The 24222-nt window shown below is 44.2% G+C and overlaps 1 protein-coding gene across 1 annotated transcript; it reads right to left on the minus strand.

Annotated features, from left to right (window-relative positions):
- Positions 1-1200: 1200 nt before the first annotated feature.
- Positions 1201-9163, minus strand: NXNL2 (nucleoredoxin like 2). Its single transcript, XM_086629730.1, has 2 exons — positions 8862-9163; positions 1201-1369 (listed from the first exon to the last, which is right to left on the minus strand). The coding sequence occupies exons 1-2, from the start codon at positions 9161-9163 to the stop codon at positions 1201-1203; spliced, it is 471 nt and encodes a 156-aa protein (XP_086485856.1).
- Positions 9164-24222: the final 15059 nt, after the last annotated feature.

The following is a 24222-nucleotide window of genomic DNA, read 5'->3' on the forward strand; positions in this document are numbered from 1 at the left end:
AAGGGAGAAAATGCCACTCCCACCTGGCTGAACAGCCAGGCCCACGGGGTTGTGACCAGCAGCACACAGTCTGGTTGGAGGTGAGTTGTCACCTTCAGGAAAATATCATTAACATTAGAACGAAAGGGTGAACATAGCAAAAGAACTGAGAAGTTAAAGATACCATTAAAACTGATACACGTTATTGAGAATGAGTTGTAATAACTGAGTTATCTGGACTTGAAGTGCTAGTAATGTAGTGCTAGTAACTGGACTAATAATAATTCTGTTAGTTTAAAGTCTTTAAATTCCAATCAACGAGCTCTTGGCTTGCATAGGAAGTGTTTCTTTAGCTCAGCAATTTCATGGATGTTTGGCCTGGGACCCCAATCACAGAGATCGGCAGTCAAATTTGAACGCAACAACTGGTGGAGAACAGAGGCAAACCAGGCTGTGCTTTAGATGCAAGATGAGCATTCATCATAGAGAGCTGGTATCGTTTTTGATGTTTGCTTCTACACGGTTTGGCAAAAGGAGATGGAAAGCACTTTCTTCTTAGACTTGACCCGACATCAACTTGTGAGATAACAACTTAGTTTACAGTGCCAAGTCTAAAAACCCAGGGATAAGGAAAACTCAGCAGAACTTAAATAAATCCCACACAAAGTAAAATAAAAACAAAAGTGCTTCTTCAGAACTGACAAACAAATGTGTCCTATTTAAAAATCATGACGTTTTCTGATCAGCTTGTTAAGATAGATAAGGAAGACACATTAGACACACATACTTAATAAACTGTTATTTATTAAAGCAATTCCCTTTTCTTAATAAAATATACGTGCTAATCACCAGAAAAAACTATCATCAAGAAAAATAGCTTTGTGCATATATAACTTTTACTGTACAGATTTTGCGAAGGAAGCGTTTGCATAGATTTCACAGTGCTCCATGATTACTGTCTAAAACAGCCTATCCTCCTGAAGTTCTTCAATATTATCAGATATGCTTTGGTTCATAGTGAATATAATAGAACAATACAAATAAAACAATAATTGCATTTTATGACTTACTGGAATAGCTAATCTTCAAGTTGAAAACAAAATTGGTTTACAGGCAAAGATAAATAAGTCTTACCCTTCTTGTTCTAAACAAGGCAACAATCATTTCAGAGCTTTACAAAGTTTTCCATGATGCCTTGTCTTGCTTTCATCTGCCAACTTTTTAGCTAGAAAAATTCTGAAAGATATCTGCACTCTCAAGCCAGTTCCGAAAACAGGATAGCCCTTTGTCTCTGATCTGTTTTCTTCCCTTGTCAGTAATGACTTCTCCAGTTTGTTTCACAATCACCAGTTTAGGAATGGCTGTTATGCTGTATTTCTTCTTCAGTTCACTGAGGGGAAAAAATTAAAAATAAAACACAACATTAGGGAGCATTTTAAGAAAACCCCTAGTCTTTCATGAAGGATACTCAGGTCAGGATGCATGGGAGAGCAGAAGTGCTGAGTGCCTGGGCTTCCTCAGAGCTTGAGGCAGAGCACTGGGTAGTACAGGGAGATGAACAAGGCTGCAGCTGGGAGTTTACTACATGGTGAAACTTAGCTCAAGGAGTTCAGAGAGTTGTAGCACCCCTTCCTGTAACAGCTCTTCACTGCTGCCTGTCCATGGAAGGAAAGCATGACATACCCTCCACCTTGTTTTTACTAGCCAGAAGCAGGTATCTTCTGGTCCCTTTCTACTGGATAAGAGGAGGATCTCACTTAAACTAGCATTAGGCATTTATTTCCATACAAAGGTGTTCAAGTGTGCCAATCTCACAGAGCTACTTCCTGTAATCACCATTAAAGCATGATATATAGTCCTTTAGTGTAAATAGAAAAGATTGCAGAAATGCTTGAACTCTCTCGGTGCAACAGGCCTTCTACATACAGAAATATAAGCAATTGAAAGATCTGGAATAAGGGCCACCCATCTAAGTTGTCCAACAATAAAAATTTCAACTCCTCTGTCCATCACACATAACGGTCATTTCTCTAGGTCAGGAGATGGAAAAAAGCTAGATAGGTTACAAATAACCTGGTCTTAAATAGCCTACTGTTACATAAAAAAACATAGTTAAAATTCAGTTAAAAAAAGCCACGCAAACAGTGCCATTCCATGAACAAAACCAGGAGCTATTCAAACAATTGATGAGTAGGTAACCCAGGAAAAAATAGTAACAAGAGATTTCTGAAGGATGGAAGTTTAATGGGATCAAACTCAAGACACATGGAAAATTTTTAAATAGATTATTAATATTGGAAATAAAAATAACATTTGGGAGGGGAAAACCTACAAGAGGACACAAAAGATCCAAAGAGAAACAAAGATACTTGCTGACACTGGCACATGATAAATAAGAAGGCATGACTACTAATTACATATCACAGAGATGAAAGTGCACAAATTGCAGGCTACCAGCCACATGAAGCAGTAAAATAGAATTCACTGTTTATACAGATCAGCAAGACACAAACAAAAGGAATATGCAAAAACAAGAGAATATAAAAAAATACTGCATAGTAAGCCACTTCAGTTAAGCATGACATAGGCAACAGAAACACCAAGATGAAAAACATTTCCAAGGAAAACAGTTTAACAGCTATGACTGTTTGTTACAGGATAAAATGAAGAAGAGGAAAAGGCACATTAATCTATCTTTATAGAAAGACAATACCTTCTATACAAGAAATTCACCTCACTTGGAAGAGTGATGTTTCAGTGCAAACGAAAAAGTAAAATTCAGGACATGAATAAGTTGGAAAAATTGATTTTGAGACTAAGACAGCATTAGCACTGACAACAACTTTCTGGCATTAGTTGTATTAATTCACAACAAAAGTGACTGAAAGACAGTCAATGAGCTCTGAGCTCATTAAACATCTCAATGGACATCTGATAAAATCAGTTGATTGTTGAGAGAGCTGCTCAACAGTAGGAGTCTCGAATGTTTCCAGAAACTCCAGTTTCCTGCCCCAGCCCCAATTCTGAAAGGCAATCAGGTAAAGAACGTCTGAAGTTCCCTGCCGTGTTTAGCAGGACATTGAAAAAGCAAATTCTTTCCAAATACATGGCAGCAGCAAAACCACTACATGTCCAAAAAAGAAACTAAACCATTTGTTGAATACAAATAAGCAGGCAGAAAAATGGGTTTAGGCTGACAGTCCTAAAGTCAGAACCACACCTGTTTGTTTCCTCATTCTTTTCAAACTAAGTTAAAAGTAGGAAAACTATTACCTACCTCCTACCATGTCACACTATTCATATTATCTTTAGCACATCTATTCATTGAACTAGATGTTCACATTAAAAACGTATTAATGAAAGAATATAGATGCTAATAAATTTGTAATATCTATTTTGGAAGGTAGAAGTTAAAAGAAAATATCATCTCACAAGTGATATTCCACAATTTTAGCGTTAGGAATGCAAGTTATTGTGACAGACATGCTGGTATCTAAGAAGAAAAGTGAGAAACATATAATCTACACTTAAGATGTAAGTTGTGCAGTCTAGAAGAAATCCCAGAAAAATGTAATCAGTTTTGAGGAAGAGGTCATGTGTTTCAGAAGGGGTATAAATGAACTGCAATAAATCAGCTAAAAGTAAACCTCCCAAAACAAATGTTATCTGTCATATGGGAAAGTATCTCCTTGCATTGCTTTATATCAAAATGAGCAGAAATTAAGCACTTGTAGAAGAACCAGAGGATAGACAGAACAAGCAATAACGGAATAGCCATCTTCCAAATGATGAATAACTTCACTCTCAAAACAAAACTTAAACACTAAATGTAAACATAGGACCTGAGTGCCGTCACTACAACAAAGAACATCTGCTATGTGAGGTTCAAACACCAAAGAATCTTGATCAAGTAGACAAAAAGATTTGTAGACATTGTTAAAAAATACAAGACATTAATATACAGACATTCTCTATGACTGTCTGGAAAAGAGGAAGAGTCTTGCAAACACAGAAAATAAGACTTAAGTGAAATATTGTCCCAGACAAGGCATTCCTGAAACACATCTTTCCTTCTGTATTTTTCCATAAGATAAATCAACAGGTGAAGGATACTGCTCTGCCATTAAGCTGACTGAGAAATCATGCAGGAAATATTACCTAAGCAGCACTAATATGGTCTAGCAATAGGTTTGCTTTCTCGGTGAATTCTGAAATAAAAGCAAGCAACTAAGAATCCCTGCTAAAACGGGAGGGGAAAAAAAAAAAAACCCTTTCCAAAGCAAGCTCATATAGAAATCACGTAAAAGACTATCACCTCGCACCACTTGTGTGACAAACGAGACGGGTGGAAGATGTGTTTTACTGTGCAGGCAGAAAATAAAATAGCTTGAGACGCAGAACACAACTGTAGCAATCAGAGAAAGAATAGTCGGAAACTGAAGGCAATTTGCCACAGAGACTAGAAACTACCGCTTCTCTTTCCTAAGGGAATGCACATACAGCTTATCCACTCCATCACAGCGTCTTGTTTACACAGCGTCTGGGCTGAAGATGGCTTGCATCAAACCGGACTGAGGCTTGTGCAGATTTTGCATACATTTGTGTGAAACTCGTAAAACCAAAGGAACTGAAGAAGGCTCAGGAACAGTTCTGCAGATAATGCTTCTTAATCGCTGTGTGTACAGGTGCTTACAAAACCGACTTTTTAAAGCCTCTTAAGATCGTCCTCTCCTATAGGGATCTCAAATCCTGTGACTCACCTGCACAAGCTGCATATGTGCCACGGGACCAACTCCAATGATAATTTATGAAATCACTAACCATAAACAGAAACATCACATGTACTACAAAGGCAAACTCAATTCTCTTACAGTAAGATACAGCAATATAACCAATGACATTCTTAAAAATCAGTTGCCTAGCTATTCCCAGGTAAGTGTAAAGGTACATACAGGGTACTACTGACTAGAAAAATCTCAAACCCAAACAGACAAAAGCAGAAGAGGAAGCTATAATGAAAGATAGCCATGGAAGACTGAATGAGTAACCTTTGTACAGACACAAGGAATCTTTTAGCCAAATTCTGAGATATCAGACCTTGGCTATGCAGGTTAGAACACAAGAGGGCAACCTTCATTTGCATATGAAATACCAAAAGAATGAAATTAAAAGGAATTGAGGCAAACTGGAAAAAGGATTGAGGCAAACTGGAAGCCATTGCAATTGTTAGGTCTTTTGATTCTTACGAGAAGGCTGGAAGAAAGTTTCTGAGAGCACAGATTTAATATTGCTAGGTAGTACTGCCGTTGGCTGGGATGGAGTTAATTTTCTGCATGGCGACTTGCATGATACTGTCTTTTAGATTTGTTACCAAAACAGTGTTGATAATGCATCATTTTAGCTATTGTGGAACTATTGCTCACAGGGCACTGAGGCCCTTGTGCTGCCCCACCAGCGAGCAGGCTGGGGTACACTGGCAGTTGGGAGGGAACACAGCCAGGACAGCTGTCCCCAGCTGACCAAAGGGATGTTCCGTACCCTGTGACACTGGGCTCAGCAATGAAAGCTGAAGAAAAGAGGAAGGGACAGACGTTCACAGTTCGGGCATTTGTCTTCCCAGGCTATCACTGTATAAGATGAAGTCTCACTATCCTGGAAATGGTGAAACACCTGCCTGCTGATGGGAAGTAGCAAATTAATTCCTTCTCTTGCCTTGCTTGTGGGTTTACCTCTGCTTTATCTGTTAAAATTTCTTTATCTGGACCCCTAAGTATTCTCACTTGCACCCTTCAGATTATCTCCCCCATCTCACTGGGGCCGGTAGTGACCCAGCAGCTGTGTGGGGCTTGGCTGTCTACCAGGGCTAACTCACAATTCAGGCAAGTATTTTTATATCAGGGTTTAAGATCTATGCACAAGAGGGTTTTTGAGACATAGACAACACTGGCCAAAGTTAATGTCAGATTGGGAACACAAGTGGTACATTTTATACACTTGTGCAATGTGATATTTGGTAATATTTGAATTTTAACAGCTTTCACTTAGAAGTGCTTTCCCTTGAAAGAGATGGACACTTTGCTAATCTGCTTCTAGCAGTATACCCTGTAATACACAGCTGTGTGCCTGTTTTCTTCTGGCTGTGAACTTCCTGCATTGTTAAGTGTTAGTCACACAAACGAGCACATCATATGGATGGGATTCAATTTTAGAATGTCTGTTGTTTGGGATAGCAGTCTAAAAAGCATCCCTGTAGGTGCCAATCCACCCTCATACCTAAAGCTTCCTAATGTACAATGTAAGCATACCCTTTTTATTTTCCTTTTTCAGGAATTCTTTAGGATTCGAGTTTTCACTGATGTGTACAGGACATGGACTCAGTAAATACCTGTCTATGTGGCAGCCTGCAAGAACTACCAGCATGTGCTGGACACCCACACAGAGAATGACACCTTACAGTAAAGCTCAGTATAAATACAGCAGTATGACTTTGCGTACCATAATTAAAACAGCAATCCTCATTTACTAGCATGTGTTGTTGATATATTCTGTCCTACTCCTGCTCTTCCCCTCTACTACTCCCTTTCTCCTCCTAGTACCCACTTCCTACTAGATTGTCTTCACACATCCCTGCAAGGATCAAAAGCCTGTGCCTCAGGCAGCAAAAAAATCAACATCAAAGCTGCAAACAGTCAAGGCATGAGTGGCAGTTATTTCCTGTTAGTCATGCCACAGACCACATGAAGTAGAGAAGGCACAGTCCCACCTCAGGGAAATAGTCAGGACTGACGGCATGGATGAGTCTTGAGATCCTGCTCCGAATTCAGTATTTTGCTTCTCTGCAGGTACGTGCAACGCGTTACACTTCAGACACTACAAGTATGAATGCAGGCTAATTGTTAACATGGCAAATTAATCCCCAAGAAACTCCGTGCTTCCGTTTGTGAAATGTGTTTTAGATGTCAAATTTAAAATTCGCTCTATTGTGCCTAGAAGAGACTTCGGTCTACCCTGTAATTATGTATTTTAAACACTGAAGTCACCAGCTAGAACATTTTAACTTCACTGAAGATACTGAAATGCCTTCTTTAAATAGTCCACAAAAGAGCACCCAATTTAAATTATTTACAACAAAACTTTAAAAGTATTAATGAATAATAAATGTTAATAAAAACAATCAAATTATTAATTGATGTTAGTCAATTTTAAAATTGTATTCTTACTTAGAAATAGTATCTAGCCAAAATTATAGTTTGGTTTAGCAAACACACATCCCTCTGCTCTAAGCCTACAATGATTCACCAGTATCTCTGAAGCCAAACTGTCAGTTAATTCAACCTAAGCACTCAGAACACCTCCACACAGCCCTTTATTGCTATATGCAAGAATCATGACTTCAAAACCACTGCCTTTTCATATTCCTCTAAAGTTTGTTCTTCAGTAAGCCACTTCAAAAGTTATTATCTCACAGCTATCCGTGACAGGACAAGCCATGTTTCTCTACAGGATTCTGAAGGGCATTATGGACTGCAACAGAAAAGCCTATTAAACTACCTCAGTACCTCCATTCCACGTGACTTCGGCAAGAGCAGAGTCAGAAATAGACCACTAATCCATGGAGGCTGAAGCCATGGATCATTCCCATGGTCTATACTGAACAGCTTGCTTGGATGCTGTAACTTTAAGCACTACATTTCCATTAGGAAATTTGCCTGAATTCTATTAGGATCAGTAGTTACCAAATACAATTACTCCCTGAGGAGCCTTTCAGTGGTCCTAAACATTTTATCTGTGCCCCGGTAATCCCAATCTATACTTCCTCATATGAGCTAAATCATATTTCTGACAGTCATCCAAACGAGTCTGCACCCTTGACTTAGGTCATTAAAACAGGTCTCGGTGTTATGTTTCACCCTGTTAGTTTTTACACACGGTCACAACCTTTCGTTTTGTTGTTTTGCTGAGCAAGCTGCCTACAGGAATGCCCCTTTGGAAACCTATCAGCACAAGAATTTTACATCCCATTTACCTCGTGCATTTGCCACAGATAAACTCCCGCTGTAAGTACATTTCTTTTTCACCCAAGAAAGCTAGGTGAAATTCCAGTAAGCTAGTCTGAAATTCTTCATAGCTTGCTCTCGTGTCCTCTAAGTTGTGCAGCTATGAGTTTTGCTACTCCTTCATTTGCCTTTTTCCAGAGCATTAATAAGCTAGACAACTCAGAACAACCTTAGCAACTACCGCTGTGCTGAAAAACAATCACCTGATCCTCACTTGCCATTTGTTTCTGACTCGCTATTTGTGTCATCTTGTTAACAATTAAGGTCTCTATTACCTCCTCCTCAAAGATCTTTTAAATCCCAATTTAAGTACGGAAAACTAGCTTTCCTTCATCGCGTTCTTTACAGATGTAACAGGCTAAAATCAAGTTACTCCTCTGCAGAGAGCGAGCTGTTAGTTTAACGTTAGCTTGCCGTACACCTCCGCGGGAGCGCACAGAGCCGGCTAGCAGCAGCCGCTGCTCCGAGGACAGGACGAAGGCAGGACCAGATGCCGGGACGCCGAACTGCGCGCTTTCCCTAAAGGAGAACGCTGCAATCCGGGTTTCGGAGTGTTCAAGGGGAAAGAAGGAGCACATGAAGAGGGCAGGTGGCGGTTCCGGGCAGCTTTCGTGTCGGAGACTCCGCTGATGGATCACACTGCTGTAAGGGCATCCGCACCCCTGCCTCCCTCGTGCTTTGGGAAGCGTGCCGGCAGAGGCGCTGGCGCGGGGAGCCGGGCGCGCCCCGCCTGCCGCCGCCCGCCAGGCGGGCGCAGCCCCGGCCCGGGTGCCCCTCGCGGGAAGATCCCGGGTGGCGCCGCGGGTCTCTGCCGCCGGTACTCACTGCTTGTAGGGGTCGTGGAAGGGTAGGGCCAGCCAGTCCCCGTGCATGGCGTGCATGTAGCCCGCCATCTCCTCGGCGCTGTGGTCGGAGGAGATGAAGACAACCTCGAAGGGGGCGGGGGGCTGGGTCTCCTCCAGCAGCTCCGTGTAGAAGTCGCAGAGCACGGGGGTGAAGTCGCGGCACGGCGAGCACCAGCCGGCAGAGAAGTACAAGCCCACGACTTTGTTCTGCAAGGCCTCCTCGGGATCCACGCCGTGGCCGTCCTTGCTGACCAGGAGCCGCCCGCTGAACACATCCACCATGCTGCCAGCAGGACGCGGCAGAGCCAAGAGCGGTACCGGAGGCTGCGAACCCACGGCCCGGCCCCGCGACACTTGCGCGCTGGGACCTTCCTCCCACCTCGGCCGCTCCTCTCAGCCCACCCCAGCAGACCTCTCAGCAACCCGACAACTCCTCCACCCCTCAGATCCATTCGCCGCCGCCGTCTTTATACCCGCCCGCCACAGCCCGGCTCCGCCCACCGCTGACTGACAGCTGCGCTGGCCAATGGCCGAGTCAGCAGGGCGTGGCCACGCCACGCCCCCTTCCGGCGCCGCCGGTGGCGGGGTGTGAGGGACCTGACGGGCGGCGGGCCGGAGCGCCGGGCGGAGCGGCCGCCCTCCCGCCCGAGCGCCCGGCCGGAGCCAGGCGGGCACCCCGCGGCGCCCCGCTGGCGGCGGCTCGGGGACGCGCAGGGGACTGCGGGGGCGGTGGTGCGCGGAGCGTTGCCAGCCGCCGGAGGGAACGCGGGGCACCGCGCACCGGCCCGCTCCGCCGCCTCCGCGCCGCCCCTGCGGCGGTCCACGGGGGTCCGGGGGGTCCCCGGGGCACAGGTTGTGCCTGGAGGGCTCCCCCCGCTCAGCCGCATCAGACGAGCCGGATGGCCGCGCCGGGCAGCGGCCGCGGCGGTGCCCCGAGAGCAGCGCAGGGCGCGGGGGCGGCCCGGCTGCGGCGGGCGGGGTTTGCCGGCGGGGGCGCCGGATTCCTCCGGAGGGGAAAGGCGCCTTCATCTTTGCTCGCCCGGGCCCGCGCTGGTGCCTTCCCAGGCCATTGCGCCCAACGGGACACGGGGCGTTTGGTGAGTTTAAGCGGTGATCGCCTTCACGCCGGCGCCAGGCGGCTTCAGCTTGTCACGGATTTCGCCTTCCCTCCCCTGAAGGTCTCATCGCAAGGCTTGGTCAGCGTTGGCACTGAACGTGGTTTTGGTTTTTTTTTGGGGTTTTTTTTTGGTTTTTTTTGTGTGTGTGGGTTTTTTTTGTTGTTGTTGTTAGACATAAGACACTGATTTTTTTTTTTTTTTTTTCTAGCGTGGAAAATCAGCAGAATTTTGGTCATGAAAGAGGCTGTCTATTCTCTGTCCGAGCAAAGGAGGGATTCTTATTTTATTCCAGTGCATTTATCTAATGTGTTTAAGTTAAAGAATGCCTTTTTCTGCAGCTGATACTGAGTTAGAAATTAATAAAAATAGCATTATATTACGAATATGCAATCTCTTTTCTGCCTAAAGTAACCTGCAAAAAGGAAATAAAAGATAATTTGGCTGTAGGAGACATAAATTGGTGTTTAATTAAAGGGTCAGGATAGGGTGATAACCACACCTGGTACATTGTTTCACTTTCATTAATGGCACAATACCCAATTAAATGAGAATTTATCTTAAACAACAAATTATCGATATCTCCTAAGACAAGTTCTACTATTTATACTGGATGGTTCAAGTGTCTAATCATGGAGCCACCGTAGAAAATATTTAACATTAAAACTGTATCCAGATGTGTTCTAGGCTTTTACTATTTCTTTGGTCCTCTTTCTTTAAGCTGCAGTCCCTTAAAAATCTGTCAATTTTATTGTCAGAAAAGACGTGAGTTGTGACAGGTATGATTCGGATACTGAACACTGGAATGGGACTGATGTTAATCATGATGAGTGCGTGGTTACGTAAGTTGCAACTAAGTTCATAGTGAAATGAAGTTCTGTTTCTCTATCTGACCATCTACTGACCATATAGCATGCACTGTAAGAACTGCAATGCTTGAAGTCAAGTAGATTTAATTTTACATAGGAATAAAGTAAGCACAGGTCTCCTCCCACGTAGATAGCTTTCGAGATCTTTTTGAAATGCTTTTTTCTTCCATTGCCTTGACACAAAATTTTTTGTTATCCACTGCCACTTTGTGTCCTGAGTGAAAGAAACAAGGTATCATTTTAAAAATTTGACCATGTGAGAGAAATCGCAAAGAAGCACTGCAGAAGTAACACAGAAATGTTAGGTCTTTTTTGTAGTCGTCATCGAATGTAACCACCTGGTTGTAGGATGAGTTTGATTCAGGAGATGCATTCAACAGCCCTTTCTCTAACCCTTTTTTACTTTTAGTATGCAGATATACTGCTAATTAAAAGTCTGCTTGCTTCTTGTGCAAAGGCTCACACATCTTTAAAAAATCATGAGAGTTCAGACATTTTTTTTTTTCTGAGATATTTGTTTGTATGCAAATTAATCTTTACAAATCAGGCCTTTTTATTTATGTCCTAGTATGTCTGACTAATTTATAATTACTATTTTGATACTTTACTGGAAAAAAAAATTGCTTAGGTATTTGGACTGTTGAGCTATGTTGTTTTCAAATCTAAGTACCTGTTTCCAACACAGAAGTGACATTTAAAACAATGTATAACAAAACATCTGACACATCTTACATCAATCCTTTCTCCAAGTTTTGATTGCTGTTTTGTGCTGTTCCCCCCTTCAGACTTCTACCTGATGTCAGAAGTAGAAGACAAAAGGAGCTGTGAAAGGTTGCCTGTTCTTAAAGTAGTGCAGAAGGGAAGTTCAGCTCACCTGAGACTTTGATTTATCACACTGTCTGCCTTTGTGAGACCACTTGTAAACCAGGATGGAGTCTGAGTCTTTGGAGCCTGCAGAGTGATAGGAAAATGGAAAAAAATTTCCATGTAAATTCAGGCTACCATAGGTTCATTATTGATGTTCCTACCAATTTCTCTTTCAACCAGTGAAAGTGTATTTTCTCACATATTATAAACTGAAGCAATCACAGAATCACAGAATGTTAGGGGTTGGAAGGGACGTCGAAGGATCATCTAGTCCAATCCCCCTGCCGGAGCAGGACCACCTAGATCAGATCACACAAGAATGCGTCCAGACGGGTTTTGAACATCTCTAGAGAAGAAAACTCCACAACCTCTCTGGGCAGCCTGTTCCAGTGCAATGACCCAGGGAACCTGCAACCATCCCACCTCTACAGGTTAGAAAGCTGGTTAGCCAGATACGGTCCTATTCCACGGGAAAAGGACATATCGAGACTGTCTTCGAGGCTTCTGGGCACACAGGGAAAAGTTCCCAGCCACCTACAAGACCATAGGAGAAAGAGCTGGATGCACGAGGTTTGAGTTGTCTGCACTAAGCTTGCTGGCAAATGTGAGAAGGAAAGGGAGCCCAAGCTGATGGGAAGTACAGCGGTAACTCGTACAGTGCTCTGCTGCTTCCCTTATGTGTAGCTCGCTGAAAGCCTGTCTGCCTGCAAAGCAACTGCTGTTTTTTACCTCTGGTAATTCCTGCGCCTGGTAAAAAGAGTGATCCTGCATATGAGAAGATAACAGTACTACCTTCTGTAAATAGTCTTAGTTTGGGTACACTTCCCCCTTCCCTAAGTGTACAAACAACAGAAGACAGGATAAAAGTTTAAAACGTGTGCAGAAGACTGCATGGCTTGAGCCACACCCTGTTACACAGAAGGCAGGCACGTGCACACATACTGGCTTGTAAAGAAAACGATAAATTAATGGCTGATGTGCCTCAGATCGTGAGTCTCAATGACAGTGATACTAAAGTTCTTGAAACAATTTAAGGAATAGCTGCTAAGCGTGAGAAACCAGAAACCTTCCTCGGGAAATTTAAGGTGATCAACCCTGTCAGGACATCAGGGATTCACAGAAAATGGTGTCTAATCTTGCACCTGCCTTTGATTTTACTAAAAAGACAGTTCTCTGTGGCACTAGCATGGTCCAATATAAAGAGTTTCGTTTTATGATTTATACCAAGGAGGCTAGAGCCTGTTTCAGCTACAAATGTTTTCTAGGACTATTCTTATCAGAAGTGTTAACACTACCATGACTTATTCCTTTCCCTAATCTGCACTTGAACTGATAATAATAGAGCTTTTTATACAGAACCTGTGGTCCTTTCTCAAGGGAGTATGTTAACTCTGAGATGACACTATCAGAAACCTTGTGAACAATACTAATCTAGTGGAAGCCTCTGGGGAATTCCAGGATAAAATAACTGAGATAAAAACTTCCCACCGCAAAATAATTGCAATTCTGAGTTTGCTAGAAAACAAGATTTTATTATTTAATTTACTATATTATTTTTATGTATCAGTATTTAGTTCTGTCTTTTAATCTAAAAAAAGCAAGAGTTTCAGTTTATTTGCACTCACATTGCAAAGATGATCCTACTTCCCTGAGTGTTTTGTTTTGTTTAACATTGAAGTTAATTACATATCCAAGTTTTGACAAGCAAATGAGAATTTAAAAAATGTGTGAAGAGCTTGCGTCAATAAAGTCATGTTTTCAATGACATATAGCAGCATGAGAAAGAGACAGGGACGAAATGGGAGTAAAAAATGTTCAAATTTGCCGACTCCTGTATAGTATAGAATATGTTCAGAGCAGTGTAACTCCAAATACCTGTGGTGGCAGAGCTAAGGTCTCTGTAGGCTATATGCAAGTTAAACTAGGAGAAGGATCTGAAAGCCTGTCCAGGTCTTTAATGAACGTACCCTTCACTCTTTCCTTCGTGCACCTTTTCCACAGCTGACACTGTTCTGAATAGCAAAGGACTTGATCCAACAAGCATTTGCAATAAGCAGTCTCTTGTGAGTAAAATTAGAACTTAACAATATATGCATGATGCTGGATTTTTAACTGAAATGGTATTAAAATTAAAATTATTATTAAAGTGAAGCGGTATCAAATGCAACATTTCATGCTGCTTACAGTTCTTAAGCGATCTGTAGGAAGTGCATACCTATATAACACAATTGGCATTGGCAAGTCATATATATGACCAGTGAGGCCATAAGGCAAAAGCTGACTAAATTTACTCAAAGGAGAGTGTTACCTGGGTGAGGACTTGTTGGACTTGCGTTCAATTTAATCGTTAGCACACTGTGTACTTAATTATTATCTAATTAAAAAAAATAGAAGTGACAAACCTAATCAAGATAGACTTTGATTGGGCAAAACTACTTGGAATGCAATCCCTGAAGAAGTCAGGTTAGAAACTGACCTTGGGCAATCCCATTGTGTGTGAATACCGGACAGTCGGAAGGAAAAGCAGACCTCAAAGGAGACATCAAGGGAAGCAACACACAGAATAAAGGAAACATACCAGTCAATTAAAGAATTAAATATATAGCAGTCACTGATATAACTAGATGAAATAGTTGGGTTTTAATTCACTTTCACAGTACAACATACTTTATCAATATACTTCACAATATCAATATGCTTTACAGCAGTTATTATAATCTGAGTTATTGATGAGAGAACAGGTAAAACTACTTTCCACAGTGTACACAGCGACTTACAAAAGAGAAAGAAAGCAAGATGGTTAGTCTTAACTCAATACATTAAGCAATGAGCTGTGAAAAGAGACCAGTGCACAAAGAAATATTGAGGGAAAAAAACCCACAATTTTACCATACACAGTCTGCCTACTAAAACAGTTATTAGATATCTATAGCACTCCTTAGAGCTGCCACATTTGGTACATGGTTTCCTCAGCTGGGATCAGGAGACCCAAACTCATGGGTCGTTCTTATGTAGCCCACAGTAATACAAATACTTTGTGAATATTCCTTCATGGCTGTTCTTGGATCTACTTTCCCTGTGCAACCTCCAAACACAAATAATAGTATCTATTTCTCAAGTAGGAAAATTAATCAAATAAGTAGTGCACAGGTTCTTTAAATTACAATTTTATTACTGTTATTCGAACTGCCTAGTGCCTATCAATATACCGCAGACAAAGGCTAGCTGTAAGGGCATCTTGCTTTCCCTAGGTAAGAGAGATAGTGGAATGTAGCTCTCACCATTCCTACCGCAAAGAGAACTGGCATCAAGTCAGGACTGAGTAAGGACTATAACAGCTACAATTAACCAAAACATTTTAGTACAGAAGATACTGTTTAGGTAGGGAGTATCTCCTTTCTTTGAAGCAACAGATTGTTATTAAAAGAACAGGTAATTATTATTATAGATACTGATTGTTATACTAACATTTGGAACATACCCCTGGGTCTCAGCTTAATATACATTCTTGACATAAATAAACAATAGCACATAAGCACATACAGCAAGGAGGAAAGAATGCCATTAGAAAGACTTGTAAATTACCTGGATTTGAGAGATTGCAGGGAATATTTTTTCTTTTAATCAAGAGATACTCAAATCTATTAATAGATTCTAATTAAGCAAGAAATCTATTATAAGAAGTGCAACAACTAGGGCTACGTTCTTGTCGTGGTTTTTTTTTTGGACTGAGGGTCGAGACAAGAACCGAAAGGGAGCACCCACCAAACATGGTCTCGGGCAAAACATGACTCAGGCTTTCTTAATAAAACAAAACAATTTATTAACAGTTACTAAACAAAAGACAAAAGGGAACGAAACCGGTTACTTGAGAGGAGAAAAGAGAAAACAAGGCCCGATCTTAAAACAACACCTCCCCACCCCCTATTTTCCTTTCGTTCCTGGCTCTGCCTTCCCCCCAGCGGCGCAGGGAGACAGGGAATGGGGGAGTACAGGTCAGTTCATCCATGTTGTTCGCTGCCGCTCCCTTCTTAAAGGAGGAGGAGTCTTTACACCATTTTTCCCTTGCTTCGGTGGATCCCCTACTCACAAAGAAAAAGTCCCCAAACTTTTCCAAAGTAAGTCCTGCCCGCAGGATTGCAATCCTCCCCATGGATCGCACCAGTTCGGGCTTTACCAGTCTCGGCCTCTTAGGGAGCTGCTGCCACTCGCGTCGGCGTGGGTCGTCCCACGGTCTCCAGATGCCTCCACGACCTCGTCGTGCATTCCATGCCCCATTATCAACAGTACCTGGTCGCGCATCCCCTGCTCCACGACCTCCCCTGGGCTCAGGCATCTCCTTCCCGACGTGGGTTTCTCCACGGGCCACGAGTGGGTCGCTGCTCCGCCGAGTACACCCTGGCTGCAGGGGGGCCGCCTGCCATCTCACACCGATTTGCAAGGGAAACCTCAGCTCCAGTACACCTCCTCCTGCTCCATCTTTGCTGACCCGGTCGTTGTGGTTGTCTTCTCTTAGATATTAATCCTCTCTGGGGAAGCTCGGCCCGGTGGGCACCCCGGGAGTGGGGCGCTTACCGAGTCCCCCATGCGGCTCCCCCGGCGCCATCTTGAGCACATGGCGCCGGCCCGGGCCCGAGCGGCCGCTCGGCCGGGAGCCGGGAGCGAGGGCAGCGCCCTCCTGCTCTCTCCTCGCTCCTAAGCCAAAAAGCCCTTTCCCGCCCCTTTGTCCCAACTTAAATAGGGCAATTCGCAGAGGCGCCGCCTTGGCTCAACCTCCCCCGGGGGGGATGGGACTCAGATCTGGTGGCACAGGGAGAAAATCCCCTCCCCTGCCACCAGAACACCCCCCCACACATCAAACTATCACAGTTCTTCACATTGTTCCCTGGGTTCAAAATTATAGCAGCGCTGAACATTGGGAAAGTAGCAAAGGCGTCCGAATTTCTCCTTGCAGTACGAAAAGCCTGATTCAGCGATCCTTTGCGTCTAACTAACTGTCCTGGCTAGTGCATATCAAATTGCCAAATAGCATCATCTAAATATCAGTGGCTGTGGCATTTCTGGCTTCCAAACAGGAACAATAGGGAAGCAATTCAGACACCTAATGCAGCAGCGGCAGCATGGCAACAAGGAACAACATTTATGCCTGTAGCAGTGGAAAAATGCTGAAATAAAATCCTGCTCAAGTTCATTTGAGTTCAGACGCTTCCTCTTCACTCTTCAGCCTTTTGGCAATTTAGAGTGATCAAGTAGGCTTTTTTTGTGATGAGACCTCTGACTAGGTGCATTCCTTTCAGGATCAGAATCATCCAACATTGAAGTGGTGAAAGAGCCTCAACTACAAGGTTCAAGCAAATGATTTATTTGAAGTATGCTTCCAGGTTTAACTGCAAGGTTCATGCCAACAATTTATTTGAACTACATTTGCAAATTCGATATGCCACTAATGCAGGTTTTACGAGTACAACAGAGGAATGCACTATAGCAATTTACAAACAAGAATACACTATTACAATACACTTAAAACACAAAAAAGATTCATGGAATACACTATTGCAACACACAAGTGCACTAGATATTACACTGTGTGTCAGTTAATCACCTGTGATTACAAACTTAAAGCATGCTGAATATTCATTTACCCCTCCAGGTGGGGGCTCTCAATCCCAGGGAGGTTGTTTTGGCACAGGAGGAGACTCCTCAGAGGCCAGCTGTATAGCTGGAGAAGCAATTCCCCATTCCCAATGCAAATCTTATGGGGTTTTTCCTGTGATTTACATAACTGTGTGTAGAACTATGCCTGAGTGCATTATACCATTATCTTTGGTGGTGTGGCAGTTTCCCCTTATCTTTCCTTATTCATCAATTTTGTGTGCTCTACTTTTTACTTCTCTTTGCTGATCTGTGAGTACACAAGCTCATTGGCTGAAACTGAAGGTGAAACTCTCCAGCTTGTCTTAATCTTACTTCATCAGGCAACTGAATGGCGGTTGGATTGAGACTCAGGGCATATTATGTGTTGAGGGATTTTGTCACTGAAAATCCAGACAGGAGCTCCCTAATGCAGTTTGCACTATCAGAAAGCAGGCGTGATTTTATTGCAGCACCGAGTGCACAGGGGTTATCTCCTCCTGACACGCACACCTGGCCCCTGGACAGAAACTTAGTTACACACTACAGTCATGCATATTGATAACATATTTACATATTAATTGTTATTCTCTTAAACAATTGGTTAATTTTCTCTGGCTTTACATGTAGTTTACTTCCCGTGCTCAGTCTTCTTCCTCCTCCCCTTTCTTTTGGGCCTGGGGTATGTTTAGGGTAGGTGGTCCATGAGTCGGTGGTCGTGATCTCCCCCTGCCGAATTACCTGTTCCCCAGGTTACTGCTGCACATGTTCACGATTCAGAAAAACATGAGAACAGAGTTTATACATTTCCAGGGATGTTCCCTTCAAAGGCAGATAGTTGTGAATAAAGAGTCTCCCTCCTAATCACTTCTGGCAGCTTCAAGGATGCTCATCTTGTTATGCTTCTTAGGTATGTACAAGCCGACTACTAAACCCTTCATGAAATTCTTACGCAAAAATTTTTACCCCTTTGCTGTTGAATAACAATTTCAAGGCTCAACTCAGGTTTTGTTTCTTTGAATGATGCAGCACTGCTCTGTTTAGTCTAGGGCTTATCGGATAACTCAGGGCTACACAGCTATCTATACCCAGCTATATCTACACAGGTCCCCGTCTTGGTTTATTCCAGCTGGCAGCTAAGCCATCACGAGGTCATGTAACAAAAGGCCTAAGGGTCGAGATAAGAACAGAGAGGAATCTCCCGTCAGCCATGGCCCAGAGAAAAACAGACTCAGTTTTGGTTGAAGTCAATTTAGTTCATTAACGGCTCATTTAGAGAGGATAACAAGAAACAAAGCCAGATCTCAAAAACACCTTCCCCTGCCCTTCCTCCCCAAGAAGCGAAGGTTCACGGGGGGGGGGGGGGGGGGGCGGTGCTGCAGTCGCAGGGGAATCTCAGCTCCAGCACCTTCTCCTGCTCCATCTTTATTGTTCTTGGTGTCTGCGTGGCCGTTTCTCTCAGGTCTCAGTCTTCTCGACAAACCTCAGCAGTCCCGGCAGGATGAACTCCTCCCAGCAGGTGCCCCGGGAGTGGAGCGTGTCGGAGCTTTCCCAGCAGTGTCACTGCAGCCATCTCCAGTTGGGCAGCGGCAGCCCAGCATGGGCAGGTGCCCACCCGGCAGCCCGGGGGTCAGCCCCCTCCTCTCTCCTCAGTGTAGGTCCAGCCCCCGTTTGGGCTCCTTTGTCCCCGTCCTAAATATGGCATTTGCAGAGGTGCTGATGGGCTCAGCCCTGGCCTGAGGGGATGGGGAGGGTCTTACATAGCCAGAGGTCGGTCTGACCGGTTTTGGAGCCTGCAAAGCTTTTCACAGCTACTTACAAGGGCCTTTTCCACAACCCCTCCCGTGCTACCAAATTCCATCACGTAAAGCCAGCACATTCAGCTTTTTTTTCACAGGTACTTACAAGGGTCATTTCTGCAGCTCCTCCCGTAAACCCATCATGCTCCCCATGGGTCGTCTGTGCAGATATCATCGGGCCTCAGGTCGATCCAAGGACAGGTCGCTTTTGCAGCCAACCCCGATGAGTCGCCTGGGTGCACGAGACATTGCTGAAACTTGCTCTTGGTCTGTGAGCTGGACAATCTATACAATTGGATCCTGCATTTCTGTGCCTCATGAGAAGTACGAGGCTGTGTGGGACAGCCTGCAGATTCCAGCTTAGTCTTCTACATCACTGGCAACCCCAGTCTAATCCTATTCCTTCCCAGAGCTTTTGATGGAAGGAATCCTGATTGTCAAAACGTCTCTGTCACAAGGAGTGACTCCAGAGTTTTGATGGTAATCTCGGTTGCTTTGTTTAAGTAATTTGATAGACACTTACAAAAGTAAATGGCCTCTGCTATAGAAACACATCCTTTCCTGGCAAAACTTGAGTAATAAGCTTCAGGCATGGAAAGGACAGCTTGCAACTACTCCTGCTAATCTCGTTAGCAGCTTCTATTCCAGCTAGATTGACTTTGAATGATTTAATTAATCCAAGGACTTCAGGTGATAATTCACAGTATTAGTGTTGAAAGAGTTATTTTTTAAAGAACAAAAACATAATATTCTTATTTATAGAAGGGAAGGTGACACTACTAAAAAGCTTGTCATGTATAATGGCACCATTTCAGCCTAATATCATTTTTTCCAGCTTCACCTTTAGAACAGTTACTTGAAATTACCTATTTTATTAGATTAATATGTTCATTTCAGATTCATAATGTGCAAGACCAACACAGACAGAGCATGCTTCGAGTACTCAGCCTTGTTTTGTATTGCCCACATTCCAGTTTCCCACTCTATACCTTCCTTCATTAGCAAACCAAGGAACACACCCTGGGGGAAAAAAAAAAGCCAAGACGCAATGGTTACAGGGTTGAAACCCAGAATACTTTTCTGCAAATAAGCAAGTTGCCAACGCAGCTATGTTGCAGCTGCTCGTAGGAGCTCCTAATAGGAATTTTGGCAGAGTACATTGACCCCACTGCAGTCACTTGTTTCAGTGGTTTGCAGATTGTCTCCAGAGTTTTCTGCCTAGCGTGCTTATTTTCATAAGAAATCTCTGGTTTTGCTCTATGCATAAATGGAATGTTAAAGGCTAGGGTGCACTGTCATTTCTATTGTACATGCTTTACCTAACCACTATAACATTCCAAAGACCTTCCCCTTACACAGACATACCCAGAATACATAACATCTCCTAGCCCTTAGTCTTATGCTCTCTAATTTTAAAACCACTAGAAACAAAGAAATAATTAGGAACTAAGACAGTTAAAACATGGTGTGTTTTTTTGCACTGAGAAGGAACTATCACCAGAAAACTGACATAGATGGAAAGCTCTGCTATAAAAAATAAAAAGCCTGGGAAAAGAAGACGTTTTCCTTTGGTTGAACATGGATTAAGAAAACGGACTGTATTTTAGAGCTCTGAAATGACATTTAACTTGGGAGAATGAAAGACGTTGAAGAATCAGGTGTGATCTGCTAGTCTCTCTGCCTCACAAGCTTTGATTTTCATATAATCACATAATTTTCAATTACATACAAAATTATCCTAGCGAAGTGGAAAAAAAAAATCATACACAAGGTTGTTGAGCAGAATAAATCCTTCTGCTGTTGTGCTGGGTTAATCTCACCTTGTTGTCCCAAATCTGGCGTTCATTTACCCAGTGTGTGAAGCACCTATATACACAGAGAGTGGAGATATTTATTGGGTTTTTCTGCAAAGACGGGTGCCTGTCCCAAGACAGCACACCCCTTTCAAAATTCAGTGAACATTTATACAGTGTGTATTAGCATATTTATGTATTCAGTGTTATTCCTGGTTCCTGGAATGCGTGGATGACAACTTCCTCCTGCAGGTGATAGAAGAGACGACAAGGAGGGGTGCCATGCTCGACCTTGTGCTCACCAACAGAGAGGGACTGGTGGGCGATGTGACACTTAAGGATAGCCTTGGCTGCAGTGACCACGACACGGTGGAGTTCAAGATCCATGGGGCAGCAAGGAAACTATACAGCAAGCTCTGTGCCCTAGACTTCAGGAAGGCGGACTTCGGCCTCTTCAAGGACCTGATGGGCAAAGTGCCATGGGAGGTGGCCCTGGAGGGACGAGGGGCCCAGGAAAGTTGGTCCACATTCAAGGAGCACCTCCTCCAAGCTCAGCAGAGGTGCATCCCGATGAAGAACAAGTCGGGCAAAAAGACCAGGAAGCCCGCGTGGATGAGCAAGGAGCTCCTGGACCAACTGAAAATGAAGAGGTTAGCCTACAGAGGGTGGAAGCGGAGACAGATAGCCTGGGAGGAACACAGAGAAGCTGTATGAGTGACCAGGGATCAAGTGAGGAAGGCTAAAGCCCTGAAGGAATTGAATTTGGCAAGGGATATAAAAAGCAATAAGAAAAGCTTCTATAGGTATGTAGGGGACAAAAGGAAGTCCAAGGAGAACGTAGGCCCCCTCTGGAAGGATACTGGTGCTCTGGTTACCCGGGACATAGAGAAGGCTGAGGTACTCAATGACTTTTTCGCCTCAGTTTTCACTGATAAAGCCTCTTGTCTTACTGCCCAAGCTGTGGAAAGAACTAGCAGGGACTGTGAGGATGAACCACCGCCCACTGTACTTGAAGAGCAGGTTCGGGAACATCTGAGGAACTTGAAGGTGCACAAGTCCATGGGACCTGATGAGATCCATCCGCGGGTCCTGAAGGAACTGGCGGATGAAGTTGCCAAGCCACTGGCCATTGTATTTGAGAAGTCGTGGCGGTCTGGCGAGGTCCCCGATGACTGGAAGAGAGGGAACATAACCCCCATTTTTAAAAGGGGAACAAGGAGGACCCGGGCAACTACAGGCCGGTCAGCCTCACCTCTGTGCCTGGCAAGGTCATGGAGCAGATTCTCCTGGGAACCATGCTAAGGCACATGGAGAGCAAGGAGGTGGTGGGTGACAGCCAACATGGCTTCACCAAAGGCAGATCGTGCCTGACCAACTTGGTGGCCTTTTATGATGGGGTGACAGCATCGGTGGACAAGGGTCGAGCAATGGATATCATCTACCTGGACTTGTGCAAAGCTTTTGACACTGTCCTGCACAACATTCTTCTCTCTAAACTAGAGAGGCATGGGTTTGATGGATGGACCACTCGGTGGATAAGGAATTGGCTCAATGGCCGCACTCAGAGAGTAGTGGTCAACGGCTCAATGTCCAAGTGGAGACCGGTCACGAGTGGCGTCCCTCAGGGGTCCGTGTTGGGCCCGGCCCTCTTCAACATCTTTGTCGGTGACGTGGACAGTGGCATGGAGTGCACCCTCAGCAAGTTCGCCAATGACACCAAGCTGTGTGGTGCCGTCGACACGCTGGAAGGGAGGGATGCCATCCAGAGGGACCTCGACAGGCTGGAGAGGTGGGCCCGTACCAACCTCATGAAGTTCAACCAGGCCAAATGCAAGGTCCTACATCTGGGTCGTGGCAATCCCAGGCACAAATACAGACTGGGCGGAGAATGGATCGAGAGCAGCCCTGAGGAGAAGGACTTGGGAGTACTGGTGGACAAGAAGCTCAATATGAGCCGGCAATGTGCTCTTGCGGCCCAGAAGGCCAACCGCGTCCTGGGCTGCATCAAGAGGAGTGTGGCCAGCAGGTCGAGAGAGGTGATTCTTCCCCTCTACTCTGCCCTCGTGAGACCTCACCTGGAGTATTGCGTCCAGTTCTGGAGCCCCCAACATAAGAAGGACATGGACCAGTTGGAGAGGGTCCAGAGGAGGGCCACGAAGATGGTAAGAGGGCTGGAGCACCTTTCCTATGAGGACAGGCTGAAAGAGTTGGGGCTGTTCAGCCTGGAGAAGAGGAGGCTCCGGGGTGACCTTATAGCGGTCTTCCAGTACCTCAAGGGGGCCTACAGGAAAGATGGGGAGAGGCTGTTCAGGAGGGCCAGTTGTGATAGGACAAGGGGTAATGGTTTTAAAATAGAGGGAGGTAGATTCAGATTGGATATTAGAAAAAAATTTTTTACCATGAGAGTTGTAGAACACTGGAACAGGTTGCCCAGAGAGGTGGTGGATGCTCCATCCCTGGAGACGTTCAAGGCCAGGTTGGACGAGGCCCTGAGCAACCTGATCTAGTTGGAGATATCCCTGTTCCTTGCAGGGGGGTTGGACTAGATGACCTTTGAAGGTCCCTTCCAGCCCTAACCATTCTATGATTCTATGATTCTATGATTCTTTTAGACAATTGGTTGAGTTTCTCTTGCCTAGTATGTAAATTAGTTCACATGCTCAGTCCTTTGCCTCTGAGTCTTGGGTACCTTTTGGGTAGGTGGTCTGTGAGTTGGGGGTCATGCTCTCCCTGTGGAACATTTATCTTTCTCTAGTTACTGCTGTGCATAAGCTGACAATCCAAAACATGATAATAAAGTTTATACATGTTCTGGGATGTTCCCCCTTCAAGGACAGCCAGCTCTTGATAGGGAGTTTCTCAGCTAATCAGTCTTGAACAGTCATCCGATTCTCAGACCTTGTGTGCATATCTGTCTTCTTTAGATGTAAGCAAATAGCTTACTAAACCTTTCATGCAATTCATTCACAAAATTTAACTCCTTAACTGTTGGATAACAGCCTGGCTGCCAGATGCCTACCCAGCTGCTCTCTCAATCCCCCTCCTCAACAGAACAGAAAAGTTTCTCATCAGAAAGTGTGATGAGAAATTCAGTTCATCAGTTGAGATAAAGACATGGAGGTTGCTCACCAATTACTCTCACTGGCAAGACAGACTTAACTTGGGTAATATCAATTTATTGCCAAATAATAATAGAGCAGGAGGATGATAAACGAAGACAAAACCAAAAATTACTTCCCCCCACCCCTGTCTTCTTCCCAGGCTCAA

Source organism: Tauraco erythrolophus, chromosome Z, assembly GCF_009769465.1.
Source record: "Tauraco erythrolophus isolate bTauEry1 chromosome Z, bTauEry1.pri, whole genome shotgun sequence".
NCBI classification, from domain to species: Eukaryota; Metazoa; Chordata; class Aves; order Musophagiformes; family Musophagidae; genus Tauraco; species Tauraco erythrolophus.